At 37.4% G+C, this 20081-nt stretch overlaps 1 protein-coding gene across 2 annotated transcripts in view; it reads right to left on the bottom strand.

Annotated features, from left to right (window-relative positions):
- The window catches only part of atf6 (activating transcription factor 6), a 46223-nt gene that overhangs the window by 12680 nt on the left and 13462 nt on the right, over window positions 1-20081 (bottom strand). For both annotated transcript variants that reach the window (XR_013817669.1, XM_079831757.1), the window contains exons 8-14: window positions 13807-13992; window positions 13267-13358; window positions 12872-13012; window positions 11092-11202; window positions 9506-9605; window positions 5977-6047; window positions 4475-4586 (exon numbers count right to left, since the gene is read on the bottom strand). Coding sequence is in view for 1 of the 2 variants with exons in the window: in XM_079831757.1 (XP_079687883.1) it covers window positions 4475-4586; window positions 5977-6047; window positions 9506-9605; window positions 11092-11202; window positions 12872-13012; window positions 13267-13358; window positions 13807-13992 (813 nt within the window). In the remaining variant the exon portion in view is untranslated. The remainder of the gene's footprint in view (window positions 1-4474; window positions 4587-5976; window positions 6048-9505; window positions 9606-11091; window positions 11203-12871; window positions 13013-13266; window positions 13359-13806; window positions 13993-20081) is intronic.

Here is a 20081-nt window from a genome sequence, read left to right as displayed (position 1 = left end):
GATTTACATGTTACAATGCAAAGACGCGGATAGACATTCTGCGGCATGATTTGCACGAATGAGGTGACGTGATTCGGGCGAACAACACAACGTGAAGTGAGCGTATTGAGTGCTTGACACCTGATTCGCGTGAATGGTACGAGTTAAAAAATCGGAACTTTGGCAGATATTCGCTCCGCGTTAACCAATCAGGAGCTTGCTCTAGTAGTGACAACAATGAGGACAAAATCATAAGTGGATACCCAGAGCTGTACGTAGAATACAGAAACAGGAATAAAAAGGATCTTGCTTGGAAGAAAGTGAGTGAGGAGGTCGGACAATCTGGTAAGTTGTAAAAAACGCTCTTTACTCAATTTGAGCTTTTAGCTCCATTAGCTGCTATTTCAAAAATGGAGGTCACAAGTTTAGTTTGTGTTTGTCTTGTTGGTCACGGTAACCCCGCCCCCAGCCCCTGACGCAAGCGGTTCTTACTTCTAGACCAGCAATGTTTTGGTGCTACTTAAGAACCACTTTTCCTGGTTCGAAGCTGGTGTTTTGGGTGTGAAAAGACAAAGAACAGATTTGAAACTAGGCTCTGGCTCCGAACCAGCGCCAGCACTGCCTTGATGGAAAAGGGGTATGAGAGGCAGCATTGGTACTCAGCGTGAATCCTGCAAAAACACACAAAACACATCTAAAACAGGAAAGAGCTTTTTAACCAAAATTGCTCATCTTGCGCTGCTCTGCGATGTGCCAGTGATTGCGCAATCACGGCGAAAACGTCACACTAGACGCAGGCAGACGTACCGCCCCAAGTGAATACGCGAGGGCTAATAAAAACACCCTTTACCAAAAAAACACTCCATCTTCAACTTCAAAAGCATCCGACATCGTTGTTTTACTTTTTTTTTTTGTTGCTAAAAGGCGTTTGTATTAGTCTTCGCATGTGCGCTTTGTAAACACGGGGCGGTACTTCTGCCTTCGTCTAGTGATGTTTTCGATGTGATTGCGCAATCACTGGTGAGCCGCGGAGCAGCGCAAGATACGCAATTTAGGTTAAAAAGTATATTCATTTTTAATTTTAACAATCGTTTCGCTAGATAATACCCTATTCCTCGTCTGGGATCGCGAAGAGCCTCTGAAGCCATTCAAAGCCCTTTAAAACTGTATTGATTTGGACCTTTAACATTTTGGTTGTCATGGAAGTCAATGGTGTGGAGAAAAATCCTGGAATGTTTTCCTCAAAAAAACTTAATTTATTTTCGACTGAAGAAAGAAGGACATGAACATCTCAGATGAGATGGGGATGAGTAAATTATTAGGAAATTTTAATTTTGAAGTGAACTAATCCTTTAAAGGGGCACTTCAGCGCTGGGAGGATGAATGTGTATTTAAACTGTGTCATTTATGTAGTAGAAATGTGAAATTATTTTTGAATTTGGTGCCTTCTAGACTGAGAAAAGACAGAAAATTTATTTTTGTCTCATTTGGATAGAAAGACAACAACTCCCAGAATGCACTTGCTTCGCTGCCCTACGAGGCCACTCCCTACACCGCCCCCCAGCGTCGTTTTGATCTTCATAATAATACAATAATTTCGTTCAGTTAGAGAATAAACACTACAATTAAAAACTGCACGTGCCGAACGAAAGTCACAGGACAAACGCAGGAGGAGTCAGATCTCATTCATCACGAGAGGGAAGTAAGATCTGAGCAGAGCTGAGGTAAGCGCGGATGTCATTCTCAGCGCGTGTCCAGTCTGGTGCGTTTTCTGATCGCATATGGAAGCTAAACTTTCATAGGAATTCATTGAAAAGTTGAAACACTCACTTTGCTCTGCACTGCTCCATTATGAATGCCCAAGGCCGAGCCGAGCGCATTTACATTCTGTGAGTGAAATCTCTCCGCTGTGGGCGGGTTGAAAACATGCGGAACAGCTCCTTCTACTGGCTGTCGCCTCTGGCCAAAAAAATCGGAAATTTTTTTTTCCAAAAATTTTTCCTCCGATTTTTTTCCAGAAATAAAATGCATAATTCTCTAGTCTCAGGGGGATATGAGGGGGGAAAGTACCATAATTCAAATATACTACTGGGTTTCTACTGAAACAAAGTTTAATGCTAAATCACTGAAGTTACCCTTTAAGTCTTTGAATCAAGTCTAGTTTAAAAAAAGTTTTGCTGGCAGAACAAGACGTGGTATCCACAAAAACATCTTTATTTTCTAATTATGAGTCATTGAAATGAGTCATTTCTTTGTTTGTTCCACAAAAGAAGAGACCTGTTTGCCATTAAAAAAAAAAAAAACAAGATGAACTGGTGAGTGACAACATATACTGTCATATCCCATGCAAACTGGTGAAATATATGATTACGCTAATTATTCATTTTTGCTTTGAGCCATTGCAGTTTGTATCAATGTAAGGGAGTCTTTCCCCTCCTAACAAGAGATTTAAGATTACTTTTTTTATTTCGCCTAACATTATTCAAATCTTTTGAGTGAATAATCAAAAGCAGGTACTGAGTGTATGGAAAAAAACTACTTTAAACATACAAGGGATAATGAACAAACTGATGAAAGATGACGTGCAATTAGCCTGAAACACAAAACTTTTAGCAGATTTCTACAAATGCAGTCTGACTCTAAAGAAAATTACGCCCAACTTGAGATCATGTACATGTGTACAAAAAATGTGGCCTGACTCATTTGAATAACTCTTAGCCTATTCAATCTTTTGGCCTATTACAAAGATAAAAGCAGAAGCAAAAAACAATATTTGTTAGCAAATTTACAGCTCAATTTTTACAGCTTATGATCATCGTCATAGGCAGATGGAACCATTTTATACTGAAACTAAATAAAAAATTACTTGAAAAATTGAATAAAGGTTTAAAAAAAAAAAAAAAAAACTAATACCATTAAATGTTTGGAGTCGGAAAGATTTTAAAAAAATATTTTTAAAAGAAGAGACTTAAAGCTACACTATGTAACTTTTCCGTCCACTAGAGGTTGCCTGTTCAAAACAAAGGCGTAGTTTGATGACGCCACGTTTGAGCGCAGATTCTCGGGACATGTGGTCTTCACCTCACAGCCGGTGGGAAACAGTCAGGATAGGACTCGGGCAGAAATCATGTTCATAGATGCGATTATTAACATTACTGTAGTCTGAAGCAGAGCCGGACCGAGTGTTGTGGAGCTGAGCAAGGCCGCAGGAGCGATTGAAGAGCGGGACTGTTATTATGGCATAGTCGCTGGCGGGACTTTTATTATGACACGGTTGCCGGCGCCACTTCCTCTTTTCCAGTCATGAGTATATGAGGTAACGCAACTCTGTTTATCGTATTAGATATATCTGAGTGTGTTGAAAAGGAAGTTATGACGTTTGCTCGGCGGCTGCTATGACACTTGTTCACAATGCAGTGAGAGTAAAGTGTTTCACTGAATAAAACCGGAGACCGAGGGTGACGCAGATATGACGCAATCGACAGGCGACTCCCTCAAACGCATAGCTCACACGTCCCGGTTCCTTGGTTAAAATAGCAATTTTCTCACGAATTACAGTATAGTTGAAATAGTATTACAATAGTTGAAAACATTTGGGATATTCTAAGTACTCAACTGAACAAAATATATAACACTGGCCTAGTGGTTTCTGGATATTTTACTGCAAAAATCCTACATAGTTCACCTTTAAGGCTGCATTAATTTGAAGAAAATACAGTAAAAACAGTAATATTGTGAAAAATAATTTAAAATGACTTTTTTCTATATATTTAAAAAGCAATTTATTCCTGTGAAGGCGAAACTGAATTTTCTGCATCCATTACTACAGCCTTCAGTGTCACACGATCCTTCAGAAATCATTCTAATATTCTGATTTGCTGCTCAAGAAACATTTCTTATTATTATCAATGTTACTAAACAATGTTAAACAGTCGTGCTACTTAATATTTTTGTGTAATTTTTTCAGGATTCTTTGATAAAGAACAGAATTATTTGAAATAGAAATCTTTTGTAACATTATAAATGTCCATAACGTCTCTTTTGATCAATTTAACGCATCCTTGCTGAATAAAATAATTTATTCTAAAAATCGTATTTTAACTTCTATTCTAAAGTCTATTTTATCTAATTTAATTTACATGAAAATAAACACCAATTAGTTTACTGGCTTGTATATCTTTAAAAAATTACAGAGACGTGCCAAATACTGTCATCGTCTTGGCATTACAAGAACGACTGTGTGTTTTATTTCAAACAAGAACAATAGTTTACAAACTGAAAAAAAACAGGAGTTTATAAAGACCTCCCAGGATTTAACACATGCTAGAAGATTCTCTGACAGGCCATGTGCTCTACTGAGGTGGAACCATCTCAAGTGTCCCTTTATGATGCTGTGTGGGCTCTAAAACCAATTAACCATGTTCATGTGTGGTCACAGTCCGATAGTAAGCAGATAGACAGATGATAAGACAGATAGATGGGGTGGTCAACTTACCCGGCGGAAAGAGATCACGTAGAATGTATCCCCTCTTCTGTTGAGTTCATCAAAGAAGTCATTGTAGGCGCGGCGAGGGGCGTAATACACCTGCAGCTCGCTGCTGGGAATCCTACATAAAGGGTACAAACACTGATTTACATTTTACCACGGATAAGAAATGTATATACTGATTATTCATTTCAAAACGTTCTAGCTGTATCTGGTTTACCGTGCATATGTACAAATACTATGAAACAGAGCAAGTGAAAAGTCTAATTATAGTTCTCGCAAATCTAAAGATAAAACACTTTCTTTCCTGTGTGAATGTGGCCTTTTCCCTGTTGTCAATGGAATGTCAGCCATGCTGATTTTTGGCCCAATGCTCTGCTGAGGTCAGCCAAACTATAGCAGTCAGAAATTTGATTTACCCTGAGGGAGAGCAAGTGAGCAACCCAAAAACACAAAATAAAAAACAAACATGTAGGCGGATACCTCTGTAAGGTGTAAAAATATTTTACTGCTCTTGTTCTTTCAATGATCCAACATAGATTTTAAGCCAACAGAAATGGCATTCATATTGCATGGTACTGTAATGTTACATATTTCCAAGTGATTCAGAATGCGACTTGATTTTATATATCTGGAATCAACAGGACTGTGAAAAGTGGGAGTTTGCAGTCTTTTGTGGAGACAAAAAGCCACCTCACAAGTGGGGGCTGGTGTGTTTTAAGAGGGGAGTCCATCTTAAAACACCAGCCCCCACTTGTGCGGTGGCTTTTGTTTGGAACGTGACAGATGAGGGGCAATTTCACCCTTGTTGAGAGATAATCTTGTAATTATTGGGTTAACTACTAGAAAAAACGCTGAATATGGCCTGCAAGAACAGCCTAAAACTATGCTTACATAGAAATTTGGCAACTGGTAACATGAACCTGAACATTACACAAAAAAGGAAAGTTATTACAGAGGTATTATAATTTCATGAAAGAGTATGAACTAATAATGATGTTTTCTTAGAATAACACGTACCAGTGATCATGCACAAAAAGACCAGAAATAAAATGCTATTATATGGCATAGTTTGAAAGATTTTCTTCAAGCATTACTACTGGACTTGATGACAGCTTTGAAAAATGATCTTAAAAAAGGAAAAAAATACTGGGGCAGAATTCCGCACCACTACACGCTCCAAATTTCTGCCAAATTTACCACCTACTTTGGCAGATCATGAATTGGGCTTCAAACTTCAGTGTTGTCTTGTAATACATTAATTCAAATTGTCCTCAGACCATTTCTCAGAATGCACATTAGTGAACATTACAACATTTGTACGAAGTTTACATTACAAATAAAGGGACGTTTTTTTTCCACTGTTTTGCTCAAATAAGCAAATACCCCATTAAAAAGCCTGTATAGCATTGACAAAACACTGCAGACTCAAGAATTGACAACTGACTCTCATACAGTCCATGATGACAGGTACTAAATGATATGTTGTTTGGCCTGAATTAGGAACTTACTTTTCAGAAGAATCTGTGTACTGGATCTGTGTCATTATCTGTGGTACCTCAGGCCGTTTATCTGCTGCTTTCTGTTGGACAAAGAAAAGAAAAAGGTCACTTCCTTTTACCAAATTATACAAAACGAATATGAGCACAAGCACATTCTCATGTGAGTCACTGTACGTGCTTTAAAGGGATAGTTCATCCAAAAATGAAAATGATCCCATGATTTACTCACCCTCAAGCCATCCTAGGTGTATATGACATCTTTCAGACGAAGACAATCAGAGCTATATTAAAAAATGCCCTGGCTAATCCAAGCATTATAATGGCAGTGAATGGCAGCCCAAAAAAGTGCATCCATCCATTATAAAAGTAATTCATACGGCTCAAAGTGGTTAACATAGGCATTCTGAAGTGAATCGCTGGGTTGGTGTAAGAAAAATATCCATATTTTAAACTTTATAAAGTAAAATATCTACCTTCCGCCAGACCGCCTTCCGTATTCAACTTACGAAGAAAGTGTAACACCTTTCCAGTTCAAAATGCTTATGCCACGTCCGACGTCATCGTCACACCAGTTACACCTTTTTCATAAGTTGAATACGGAAGGTGCTCCGCTGGAGGCTAGATATTTACTTTAATCACATGTTAAATATGGATATTTTTCTTACAAAAACCCATCGAATCGCTTCAGAAGTTCTTTATTAACCCCCTGGAGGCGTATGGATTACTTTTATAATGGATGGATGCACTTTTTTTGGGCTTCAAATTTTGGGCTGCCATTTACTGTCATTAAAATGCGTGGACGAGCCAGGAAATGTTTTTTATATAACTCCGTTTGTATTCGTCGAATTCACCAAGGATGGCTTGAGGGTGAGTAAATCATGGGGTACTTTTCATTTTTGGGTGATCTATCCCTTTAAGATCTCTATACTTAAACTCCTGTCATCGAGTGTTAGGTTGATAAAGTACACCTCTCTCACACTTTGTTTAGAAATGTGCTCTGTATCGACAGTACACAGAGTCTGGGAAACCATCTTTCAGTATACCCATCCATCTCCAATTACCCAACCTCTCAGCACCCTGCCTGACGACAGTATTTACTTAGTGGCTCAGTCCTGGTGACGGAAAGCAAACATTGTGGCAAATGCCGGTACCGGAGTACACAGCTTCGTGATTATAATGGGAGTGAACTAGTTTTGTTTAGAGTTGTTGTTGGTGAGGACATTATTTCCCTGACGTTAGTGGATCCTGTTAGTGGAAGACCACCAGGTTTTTGGTGCCGGACACATTTTCTGGGCCTGAAGGCCTTTAATGTAGTGTAAATGGATGGAAGGGTTTGAGATCGGGCGATGGGAACCTATTAGTGGAAAATGGTTATCAGTGAATGTATGCGTGTGTGTGTTTATGTCTGTCAGGACAGTTTTCCAACATAAGGCAGACCCTTCAAACACAGGACAGCCTTTCAAACAATCAACCTGCTGCACACTATGCTTCTCTAAATTATAACAAACTGTCTTTCCAACTGCTCTCACAATTCATTATCTGAAAAAAATTAATGATAAGGACCTAAAGCAAACAAGTACAGTCTGATTAATTCTGCCTGTATGGCGTATAACCGTACAGCTTCACATTAAGCCAAAATGAGGCTCACGGGAAGGTTTCTGGAACTAGAATTGTGAAGCTTTTTTGTCACAGGACTATACATGTAAAATTATCTCAATACAGTTTTGAGTAGAGAATCTGCTACCAAAGATGGTAAAATATGTTTCTTGAAAATGTATGAGATGTTATGCCAGAATACGGTCATGATCATTTAAAGAAATAGTCCTTCTAGATTAACAGTGTGTTTAAGCATCTTGCTCAAGAGCACAATGGTGATAGATTAAGGATTATTTGAACCAATAACCTTTTTAGCTTCCAGCCTAGTTCTTAAAACCATTAGGCTACACCCTCCTGAACCAACTTTTATCATTAGCTATGTTTCCATCCAAAGTTGCGATATGTAATTTATGCACAAAAATGCAATATCGCATAAAACATTTGCGAATAAAGCACCGTTTCTATCCAGTGAGTCGAAGAGAACATAATCGTCACTTCCTGATAAACTACAGGTAAAAAAAAACACTAAGAAACATAGGAGAAGCCACCATATATAATCATTTCGTATATAATAAATTATTTGCGTCTCAGAGAAACTTGTGCGTCCCAATAAACTTGTTGTCATGCTTTCAGAGGCAGATGCTGCTGTTTGGGAACGCAGTCATGTAAGACAGGAGGGAAATATACCGAGCATCTTTGACAACAGACTTCTGAATGACCAAAACAGCATTTCAGATGTTTTGCAACAAGATTTTCCCGCTGGTTAGTACAGTTATGCTGTTACATCGCAAAAGTCACATGATTTTTTTTATGCGCATCAAGGAATTTATTCGATAATGCATTTTTTGATGCGATATCCCAATATGCGCATAAAAACAGGTGAATGGAAACATAGCTACTGATTTGTGGCTGTGGTATAAACATTTCAAGAGTCAATATGTTGTATGGCTATCAAATAAAGTAAAGTGTGTGTATGCACTTCAAGACAATTCTTTCTGACTGAGTTGGTAGCCATAATTCTTGCCATATCTTGTCCCCTGCGCAACAGACAAGCAGTAAATTGTGAATCGTAAAAAAAAGTGAATTGATTCATATTGTGATTTCAGTGTTGATACATTTATGCTGCTTCTGCGTATTAAATACTAATGTAGTGTTTACGTAGTAGTTTTAATGGTATACACTAGTGTTCAAAAGTTTGGGATTCGTTTTTTTTTAAGACATTTATGATGTTACAAAATACTTCTGACCCCAAATTTTTGAATAGTAGTGAAATATTAACATTCATTTAATATATGAGTTGTGGAAACTATTACCTACTCTATATATGGCTTTTAAAGCTTGAACAGAACAGCAAGGGATTTTACACACATCAAGTAAAGGCACTGACAGTGGTTTTGAAGAGAATCATACTTAGTGTGGCAGAGACTGTAAAGAAAAAAAAGGAAATTAGTCAGAGAGAGACATCAGATTGACTGAGCAGACTGGGGTAGGGGGCTGTTTACTTTCCCAAGACTACTGGATTATACTAAAAGTGGGTTAAAAAGGAATGAAAGAGACAGTGTGAGAGGAGAGAGAGAGCAAAGAAAAGGGTCTCATCCCCAATGTAAACATTTAGATAGATCTATTTAAAGAAAATAAACAGTGTTATATCCTGGTGGTTCTCAGCTGCCTGTATCCGAGTTTGAGGTATGCAGCAAAGAGTCTACACTTGAGTCGCACCGATACAGATGTCATGCTTAAGGTCAAAGAGAAAGAAACAAGGCTCTTCAATCACTACAACTGGACAATGTCAAGAGCCTAAGGTGTCTAGCTACGTTCACACAAATCTGATTTGGTTTTCAAATCCAATCTTGGGCAAATAAAAAAGGCAAATAATAAAGAATAAAATACATTTAGAAAGACAATTGAGGCTTAAAGGAGGAAAAATATTGTTAGGTCATACCGGGATGGTTCTGCCTCTGTGTTGAGTGTTGCTCATGCGGCGGGTTTTGGTCCACTCAACCTCATGACGATGTACCCAGCCTCTCAGATCATGCGCTATCCTATATTTATACAGAAACATCATCTCAGTTTTATAAGATATCAGGCGGTAAAATTAGAAATTATGTAATTCAAAACAGAGTGGTTTAGCATCAAAAAACAAGGTCAACAAGAACGTATCTTTGTGGACTTTTAGATGAATGGCTGGACATCGGATTTGAAATTGCAACCAAACTACATGATATATAAACAGAGTATACAGAAAATAATAATAATAGAAAATACTCTGAGGTGCTTATTAAAGCAATAAGTCCAAAGAACCCATGGTTTATAGTGATTATAGACACATTAGCTGTTCTAAAGGCCCCGATATACTCACAGCAAAGTTTTTTTTCGTTCTTGCTTAGGGGTGAAAATAATTTCGAAATACATGGCCAGCAGAGCAGCGTTTAGATTATTATGTAAATATATGTGATGTACGCTTTCCTTTAAATAACTACATAAAAACACAACAAAAATAACAGTGGTGAGAAAACAGTAGTTAAGAAAGCATCCGTTCATAGCCATGTGGATATGTTTTGCACAAGCTCTGCAATTTGCCACCCACATTTATTTATATACAGCTTTATACAATAAATTTTTTAAAAGCAAGCAGCTTTACAGTATTAAACAGTGTTGTGTTTCTTTCAATTAGAATTAAAACATACATTTCTACTATAAAGCGGCTCTCAGTGTATTCATGTTTTTACTCGTGGGCGTCTGACCTTGACGGAATAAACCGGACATTTCCTCAACAAAGAAGGCGGAGCCTCAGAGTCACACCTACCTATTACGTAATCGCCATGGATGAATGATAGTTCGAAGGTGTTTACCAGACAGAGCAAACTTTTCCTGAAAGTTTCAAACTCCCAAAACGGAGTTGGCCTGATTTTGTTCAAAATGACGTCACACCAGTTTGTTCTTTTTTTTTATTTCAATTAAACATATTAAGGCATTAAAATCACTGTAAACTACATGGCTTTTTAATCTCTTTTTTTAAATGATTACTACATATAAACACAGCCCAAAAAATAATCATTTATTAATAAAAATAAATAATAACTAACAATTAAAAACAAATAATTTAAAGATAACAAGTGTGTGTTTATAGAGGATTATGAGGATGAGCCATATTTAAATCCTTTGTAAAATACAGGACCAGAACTATCCATTTTACAAAAAGCTGGTCTAACAGCTGTTGGAGCACTGATCGAAAGACTGCTACAATTATCTTTTACTGATATGACAACAGAGCTCAGAAGGTTATGTACCAGAGCTATTGTTTAGGGCTGTTGTAATAAAAAGTCCTTCTCGGTTCAGATCAGATCAGACAGGCAAATTTGGGGCACTGCGGACCAGATGCTCTGTACTCATAAATTTTAAGAGAATTGGCTCATCACAGAACTGCCAGATACTACTAACACTATTAAATGTATAATAAAACAGCAATTGAATATCAAAGGGGGAGGGGTAATATCAACATTGATGTTAAACAAGCTCAGTACTGACTTCATGCACTTGGTCCTGTTGACGGGTGGCTGGCAGGGGGGACGAGTTCTGAAATACAGAGGATCCTTGACCACTATCAGAGCCTTCTGCTCTGATACCACATCCTCCAACCTATGAGAAAGAGAAAATAAAAATAATATTATAGACAGTAAAGTGTAACAAGAAAAGAATGGGGTTTAGAGTCTTTATAAGGATGTTTTAATTCCAAAACAATGTACGGAATTTTATAAGGCTCTTGTTTTAATCATCTCTTGGCACTGGCTTAACCTCTGAAAGAATACCATGTGCAAGTGTGCAAGCCAAGATGGTTCTTCTTTCTTATCTTGTTTATGGAAAAAGACAGCATCTCTAAAAGCTATAAATAAACAATGCCAACAACTAATGCCAAGTTCACGAGTAGCACAGGTACAGTGCATCTGTACTTAAAATAAAGCCAAGACATCATGAACGACAAAGTCCTAAACCATCTCGCTGCAAGAAACTGATGTAGACATTTACAGTATAATGCAATGGCTTCAGAAAACCAGGAAAACATGTGGCCTCTGAAACGACATGTCAAACACTTCTGGCTGGGGTTGAATGATGGTGAAGCTCTGGGAAGCAATCTTTGCTGACATAGAGAAGCTCATTTCACAGAAGAGATAGTGAGTGGGAAGTCTGGATTACTGTGGGCTTAAGAAAGGAATAAATTAAGACAGCAGACTAAACTGTTCTTAATTTGTCCAACACTCAACAATAAAAATGCTTTACATAGGGCTATTAGAAACACAATTCCAGATTCTAACTCAGACTGAGAAGCATGAAGAAATTTGAGGATAAACCCTTTTAGAAATGTCAAATAAAGGAGCAAGAGCTTAGAGGTCTGTGGAAATATTCTATAAACTAGAGATTTCACAGAAGATTTTTTCAATTCTAGCAGGCGTCCATGAACTCCCTATAGAAAACCAACATCTGGATCTCAATCTATATCCTTTCATTCATTCCCCAGTGCTAAATTACATAATTTAATCTCCTGCTTTGCTCTCCGGATAGCCAAAAACCTTACCAGCTCAAACAATCCAACCCTACGATGCCTTTCAAAGAATCTATTACACAGTTTAAGCTGGATAAGAAACCGTTAGTCCAAAGTAGGAATGGTTGTTAGTGGAAAAAAACCCCAGCAGAAATAGAAACACTAGAGTAACGGAGGAGGCAGGGAAATAAAAACGGACCTAAAATTGAGCCCTGTGGAACACCAACAAAAAAAAAAAAAAAACTCACAGTCTTACTAAAGCTGATGATCTTGTCTAACTCAGGCCCCAGGAAGTTTGAAACATTACCCCTGGGAGTGAAGTATCTCAAAATTGACTAGACCTGCTTGATGAATGTCATTGAGAAAACACAGAGACAGGTTTTCAAAGTAATCATGTCTTCAAATATCTGTCTTTTCATGTGGGGTATTTGAAGTGCTCTGAGTTTCATGTTTTTGAAGCAATTTATTTGGACATGAGAAGCCAGTATTGCCTTTCAAAACATCATCCTGGGTAGATAAAATAACAAACTTAGCTAGCAGCCCAGTTTCTGAAAACTTGTGTGTGGGGCAGATGTGAGAACAGAGCCTTGTTCTGTTATGCAGGCATTTGGTCAGAGTCACTCAACACCTGTGCTGACGTGTTTTCTAAAACAAAAATGGACTCTGCAAGCTTTGGTAGGTAAGGGTCTCGGATGTTTCTGGTCCCACACAGAGGACTAAGCATGACTAGGTGTCATGCAAATGTAGAAGACTACAGAATAGTATTACCTGTTCGCGGGGTTAAATGTATCAGTCTGAGGCCTGTCTGAATCCAAGTTTCTTTCTGACTCAGGGGAAAAGCCCAGCAAGTGTCTGCCATTGAAAGCAGGGGCAGCAGGAAACGTTGACCCTCTGTCTCCTCCAAGCAGACTGGGTGGGACACAAAAGGAAACAAGTCAGGATATTAAAAACCTTTATACAACACATTCCTACTGGTTCCTTCAGAAGAGTTTCATATGGGAATCTTCCAATAGGACCACCTAGTTTTCCTTGTGTTACCAAGTACTTTCATCTACAATTTTGTCATATGACCGATTTATTCATTTATCAATCTGAAAGTGCAATAGTGTGACCTGTGACAAATTAAAAATACTGAAATGGTATGATTCATTTAAATTGTTTACCTCATTGGACCCAAGTTGAAGACCAAGAAGACCAGAACTGCCATAAGACACACAGCCCTCCGTTTTGGAGCTGTTGCTTTCAGCACAGAGTTCTTAAGAGATGAACAATGATAAGGTATTAACTTATCTTAGAGCAACAGCACACCCCATTTCCTTTTACAGTCTTTTCATTGTTCCATTTACAATGAAAATTAAGCTTTGCCATTATAGGAAAAAAAAATATTTGAACATATACATAAATATTATATATATATATATATATATATATATATATATATATATATATATATATATATATATATATATATATATATATATATATATATATATATATATATATATATATATATATATATATATATATATATATATATATATAAAGCAATTATTTTAAATTGTAATAATGTTTTACAATAATACAGTTTAAACTGTATTTTATTGTAATGATCGAATTAATGCAGCCTTGGTGAGTATTAGAGACTTCTTTCAAAAACATTAAAAAAATCTTAAACTCAAATGTTTGAATGCTTGTGTACCCACCTCACTCATCAGGCCTTCCACTTGTCTTTTCAATGTGCCATTTTCATTCTTCAGCTTCTCGTTCTCTGACAGCGCCACCTTCAGACGGGCCTCCAGCGTCAGCAAATACTCCTTTTTCTTCTTCCGAGAGAGAGAGGCAGATTCTCTGTTCTTTATCATGCGCTGCTGTCTCCGAGATGCATTTGACTGGAAGAAAAAAGGAGAGAAATCAGGTTAATATTGCTTGACAAAACCAGTAATTACGTAATTACACTAGTATTTGTTCACGGGATGTGACACACAGGCAAGGTACTTTGTGGCTGAACTTGGACCCCACCACACAAATGAGATCTTTGTCTCAAGCATTTGTAGCAGACATAGCCTAACAGGTCCTGCAGGAAAATTGTGTCATTACAATCATTTGTGACATGGTGAGTCACACTAAAGGTTGTTTATTGTGCAAGAAAATTAGAAAAGTGATTGCGGCTAGGATCTCAGATTTTTGCACTAGCTGTACCTTTGATCAAGACAAATGAAGCGTGGCTGGATATTAATGTATGTCTGTGCTCCCTCTCTCCACACACACACACTCCACCTAAAGATAATAGCAGACAGGACCATCTGGCATACTGTCCAGTATAGAGGAATGTGAAGAGAGAGAAAGACCTAATGTCCTATTTTCCATTCAAAGCCATGAGAATGTTTCTGTTGCTCATTAGGTCGGAATTATAAGTGGAAAATTGAAGAGGCAAAAATAATGATGCATCCATCATGTAAATAAAATTAATTTATCATACCATCGTAAGATTTTAGTTTTTGAAAGAAATATATATTTTTTTTTTATTTCCTATTTTAAATAAATGCTGTTTTTATAAACTTTCTATTCATAAAGAAATCCTGATAAAACAATGCCACCGTTTCCACAAAAATATTACGCAGTAAAACTGTTTTCAACATTGATAATAATATGAAAAGTTTTCAGCAAATCAGCATATTCAAATGATCATGTGACACTTTCAGACTGCTGAAAATTCAGCGTTGCCATCATAGGAATAAATTACATTTTAAAATAGAAATTAATTATTTTAAATTCAAATTTATTTTAGAATATTACTGATTTTACTGTATTTTTTAATCAAATAAATGCAGCCTTGGTGAGCATAAAGGGACAAAAACCTTTTTTTTTGTTTTTTTGTCCAAACTTTTGAATGGTAATGTATACATTTTATTAGTGATTGGAAATGCTATTAAAATATGTGCTTTTGTTTGGGCAATTTGAACTTTCTTCATTCAAATAAATAGCAATTGTACTTGTATGACCAGACAACAGCAGTCCAGGAGCAATATCCAGGACGGCTTCAAAAAAATTAAACATTAAAAAAAAGGCTACGCTTTCTAAGCACAGACATAACAATGAGGCCTTATTTTTACATAAAACATTTAAAGCAAGTGCTGAATTTATGTGTGCTCCACATTAACAATGCTCTGGAACATGATTAAAACTCCAGCCTAATTAAACATAGTTAATTAAGCTTACATAAACGGGGCCTGTTCATAATCAAACCATCACCAAGTCCTGACTCAGGGGTCAGATGCTTGCAGCAGACATATTTGAGAACATACCCCACCCTAAAGAAAGGAGAAAGACGAAGGTGAACAAAAGAACTTTACTGCAATAGACTAAAGAGAAACCGAGACCACTGGTAGGGTGGGGTGGACTGTTCTCACAGCCAGACCATTTTAAGACTGTGGCCTAATAGTCATGGTGATTAAACCGCTTGGATCTCCATGTGCCTGTTTGTGCTCCCATCTCATGAGAAAGCTCTCCTAAAACCGGGAACCAGGCCACGGCCAGGGCCTGGGAATGAATAACATGTTTGGTTACAAGAGCGCAGGGTGCCATCACCATGGCAATCGAATCGGGTGGGAGGGGAGGGAGGGATTGGTAGATGTTGGCACAGCTCACCAAAATTCAGCATTACTGAAGACTTGTGCTGAAACAATGAAAGATGTTCATGACATTTCAGTCCCATTTATGACTGAGGGAATGTACTGTAATTTAACCAAAACCTCAGTATATTCAAACCAAATGTCTATCACCCAACACTCAGATTGATGGCAGCCACTTGATAAAATTACAAATACAAGAGTACGACTCCACCAAACCTTTACCTTACTAGCAGAGCGAAGTAGGCTCAAAACACCAACCAATGGATCTTCTAAACAACCAATTCAGTCTGTCTCTGAAACATTCTCGCTGAATTTATTTGTTAGCTCATGGTTATTACCCAAATTCACAAAGCTGATACAGCAGTATTCTACCAACATGACTGCTGAAAGCTAAATTACTGAGCTTGAAAGCTGCTTTGTTTGGCATCTTCTTCAGAGATCCAAGACAGTTTATTTTACCCTAAGGAATCTGCTTTAGAAATGATGTGCTTAAGTGAGTTATTTATAATGCTGAGTGTCGTGAGAAAAAGGGGAACAATTAATCTACTTGTGCTTAGACAAGTGTTTTAGAAAAAGAAAAAGAAACATTTACCTGTTGTGCCCATCTCAAGACTTTTTTGAACCTCAACTATATAAAAAAAAAGTCTATATTCTCTTTCTGTAAAATCTGTATTCTGGAGAAATAACCTAGTTTCTAGATGGCATCCACAACCAAAACTATAATTAAAGAAACAATTTACCCAAGAATGAAAATTGTGTCATTTTTAACTCGCCCTCATGTCGTTCCAAACCCATACGCTGTTATTTTTCCATGGAACACAAATATAGAATTTTAATATAATCTTCTCACATATCTTTTCCATACAACGATTTATCACAGTGGCCAAAAAAAAAAAAAAAAAAAAAAAAAAAACACATTTAAAGCACCTTAACAGAAGTTCATCTTCCTTTTTATGTGGTGGCTGGTATGTAACTATCTATTAGCAGTAAGTAGGTCATACATAACCGTTATGGGGTTAACAGTCTGATGACAGTAAAGGCATGTATAATGTTACCAGTGATTGGTGTCACTCATTACTAAGTAATTAATTACTGTAATTTAATTACTTTTCCCTTGAAAATAATAATAATTAAGCAAGGCATTACTCTTAATTTTTCTGTAATTTAATTAGTTACTTCTGATGTAATTATCTAAAAAGTATTGCATTACTATTTAATGCAGAGTAATTAGTACAGTAATTTACAGTAATTACACTGTTGAAGATGAATTATTAATTAATAACTTTTGTAACTTACCCAACACTGAATGTTAGAAGAAGAAAAAATCTAATAAATAATAAATGCTGTTCTTTTGAACTTTCTATTCATCAAATAATCCTGAAAAAAATGACCACAGTTTACACAAAATGATTAATTTGTTTTCAACATTGATAATACATGTTTCTTGAGAAACAAATCAGCATATTACAATGATTTCTGAAGGATCATGTGACACTGAAGACTAAAGCTGAAAATTCAGTTTTGCCATCAAATGGAATATATTACATTTTTAAAAATATTAAAACAGAAAAGTTATTGTAATCTGAATTAAGTTGTAATATTTCACAAAATCAGATTAATGCAGCCTTGGTGAACACAATCTTTCCAACCCAAAACGTTTGAACAGTAGAGTAGTTACTTACTAAAGTGACAAATTAATAAATCTATGATAATATGGTCCCTTCTTCACTCTAAATCTATGGGGATTTTATCCAACAGGCAAAAAACACCAAAAACAAATAAATAAATAAACAAATAAAATAAAAGGTCAGAGCAGAAAAGAAAGCACTATTAATAATACAGTTTAATGATAACAAATGAAACATTTTATACAATATTCGAAATAGAAAACAAGTGCTCATATCAGCCAGGCATGCACACTTATCAAGCAATGTCAGTAATATAAAATGGCCAATTAATCATTCCGGCTGATATATTGGTTTATTAATAGTGCAAATTATGACTTTATGTATAAAGAAAGGTTTAAAGAGTCTCAGTCTACTGGGGCAGGGAATCTGCTCAACGCTGCAGAGAATGACTTGCCAAAGATCATTAATCTTAAACTGCTATAACAAAGCATTACATAGTTATCAGCATTCAGCTGTTTCAAACATCCCACGCCGCAATAACTCTCCAGCAGCTAAATATAAGCACACACACACTCAAAGACACCTGCCCCACCTGCCAGTTTTACTGTTGCACTGCAATTCCTCCTAAACCCCCTCAACCCAAAACCTCCTCTGAGGCCAAACCACAAGCAGCCATAGTTAAACTACAGCTGTGCTAACCTCCACAAATACACACACACACACACACACACACACACACACACACACTTAATGGCCCTCTATGGACTGTGACAGTTTCAATGGGCTTTCACATTTTACCACTGCATGATCATGACATTAGTGCTGGTAAATAAAAGATAGGAAAGATAAACATAGAACTCTGACATATGCTATTTTTAATCTTCTTGACTTAAAACTAATTCATCGCCATACACCATTCCATGAATCCTGTTTGCTCTAAACTGAGGGATGCGATCCATTGACCAAAACAGGAAAAGATTCACTGCAAAAAATATGGTAAATTAATATTTCTACAAAATGAAAAGGGTGGGATGGCATTATTGTTTTTAGCTATTAATCACATCCGTGTGTAAGAACATGAGCAACTGTTTAGATTTGACTGTAATAAAAAAAAAAAATGATTTAATATAAATTAAAACAAAGCATGATGTACATATATAAAAAAAATATTTAGTTTTTTTCATAGTTTTGGGACACACCTCCAAATCATTGAACTCAGGTGTTCCAATCACTTCCATGGTGTATAAAATCAAGCACCTAGGCATGAAGATGCGTCTACAAACATTTGTGAAAGAATGGGTTGTTCTCAGAAGCTCAGTGAATTCAAGTGTGGTACCGTGATAGGTTGCCACCTGTGCAAGAAGTCCATTCGTGAAATTTCCTCACTACTAAATATTCCACATTCAACTGTTAGTCGTATTATAAAAATTTGATAAGCAATTGGGAACAACAGCAACTCAGCCACGAAGTGGTAGGCCATGTAAAAATCACAGAGTGGGGTCAGCGCATGCTGAGGTGCACAGTGCGCAGAAGTTGCCAACTTTCTGCAGAGTCAATAGCAACAGACCTCCAAACTTCTCATGGCCTTCAGATTAGCTCAAGAACAGTGCGTAGAGAGCTTCATGGAATGGGTTTCCATGGCTGAGCAGCTGCATACAAGCCTTACATCACCAAGTGCAAAGCAAAGCGTCAGATGCAGTGGTGTAAAGCACGCCGCCACTGGACTCTGAATTAGAGCGGAGAAAAATTCCCATAAACACACTCCTAAACCCTTGCCTTCCCAGGAGAGTTGAAGCTGTTAAGGCCTGTACACACCGGGACGAATATCGCGCACGCTTATCGGCAGCGTTTTTCGTGACGTTTTTCAGCGCGTCTTGAGTGTTTACACCCAAGCGATTTTCACTGGCGATGCGCCGAGTGAACGTGCACATTCAGTAGATAGCGCTCCCGGTACACAAGGTGGTGCTGCATCACTTTACGCTTCTGACACTCGCTTGTCACACAGAAGAAGAAGACAGTATTTACGTGCTTCCCAAAACCTGTCTATGGCCAAAACCACAGATATATTATGTCTATGGTCAAAACCATTCACACACTTTTTGCTAACTGGCAGGCAGCATTATCAGCTCATTTTCTTCTTTGTCTACTTACTACTTCTTCGTCGTATTAATGTGTGCTCGGCAAGACCGTTTTGTGCTTGAGGCCACCAAGTCGTGTTTTACCGTCACTTCAGCAGCTCCAGGCACGTGAACAAAATCGCTGATCTCATTGGTCGGCCAGTTTTTAACGCGCCGCTTTACGCGTTGGTGTGCACACTCACATTGGCGCCCTTTGTTTAGTCACGAGGCGTTAAACGTTGGCGATAAACGCGCACGAAAATCGTCCCGGTCTGAACAGGCCTTTATAGCTGTAAAGGATGGGCCAACTCCATATTAAATCCTACTGATTAAGAATGTGATGTCATTAAAGTTAATGTGCATGTAAAATCAGGTGTCCCAAAACTTTTGGCAATATAGTGCATATCTGATTAGACATGCAGAGAAAAAAATCCTTAGTGTTGAGCCCTATTGCATAATCTGTTTGAAATGCATAAAAGCATCACTCCGTTTTTCCCTTTCTCTTTGCAGCAGAGAGTGGCCTGCGTGAGTGTGAGAGTTCATGCATGATCGTGTGTGTGTCTGCCACGTAGGAGTATAAAACCCCAACCAAGAGTCTGCA

This window comes from Gobio gobio, assembly GCF_949357685.1.
Source record: "Gobio gobio genome assembly, chromosome: 12".
Taxonomy (NCBI): Eukaryota; Metazoa; Chordata; class Actinopteri; order Cypriniformes; family Gobionidae; genus Gobio; species Gobio gobio.
This window is presented reverse-complemented; position numbering and strand designations above follow the sequence as displayed.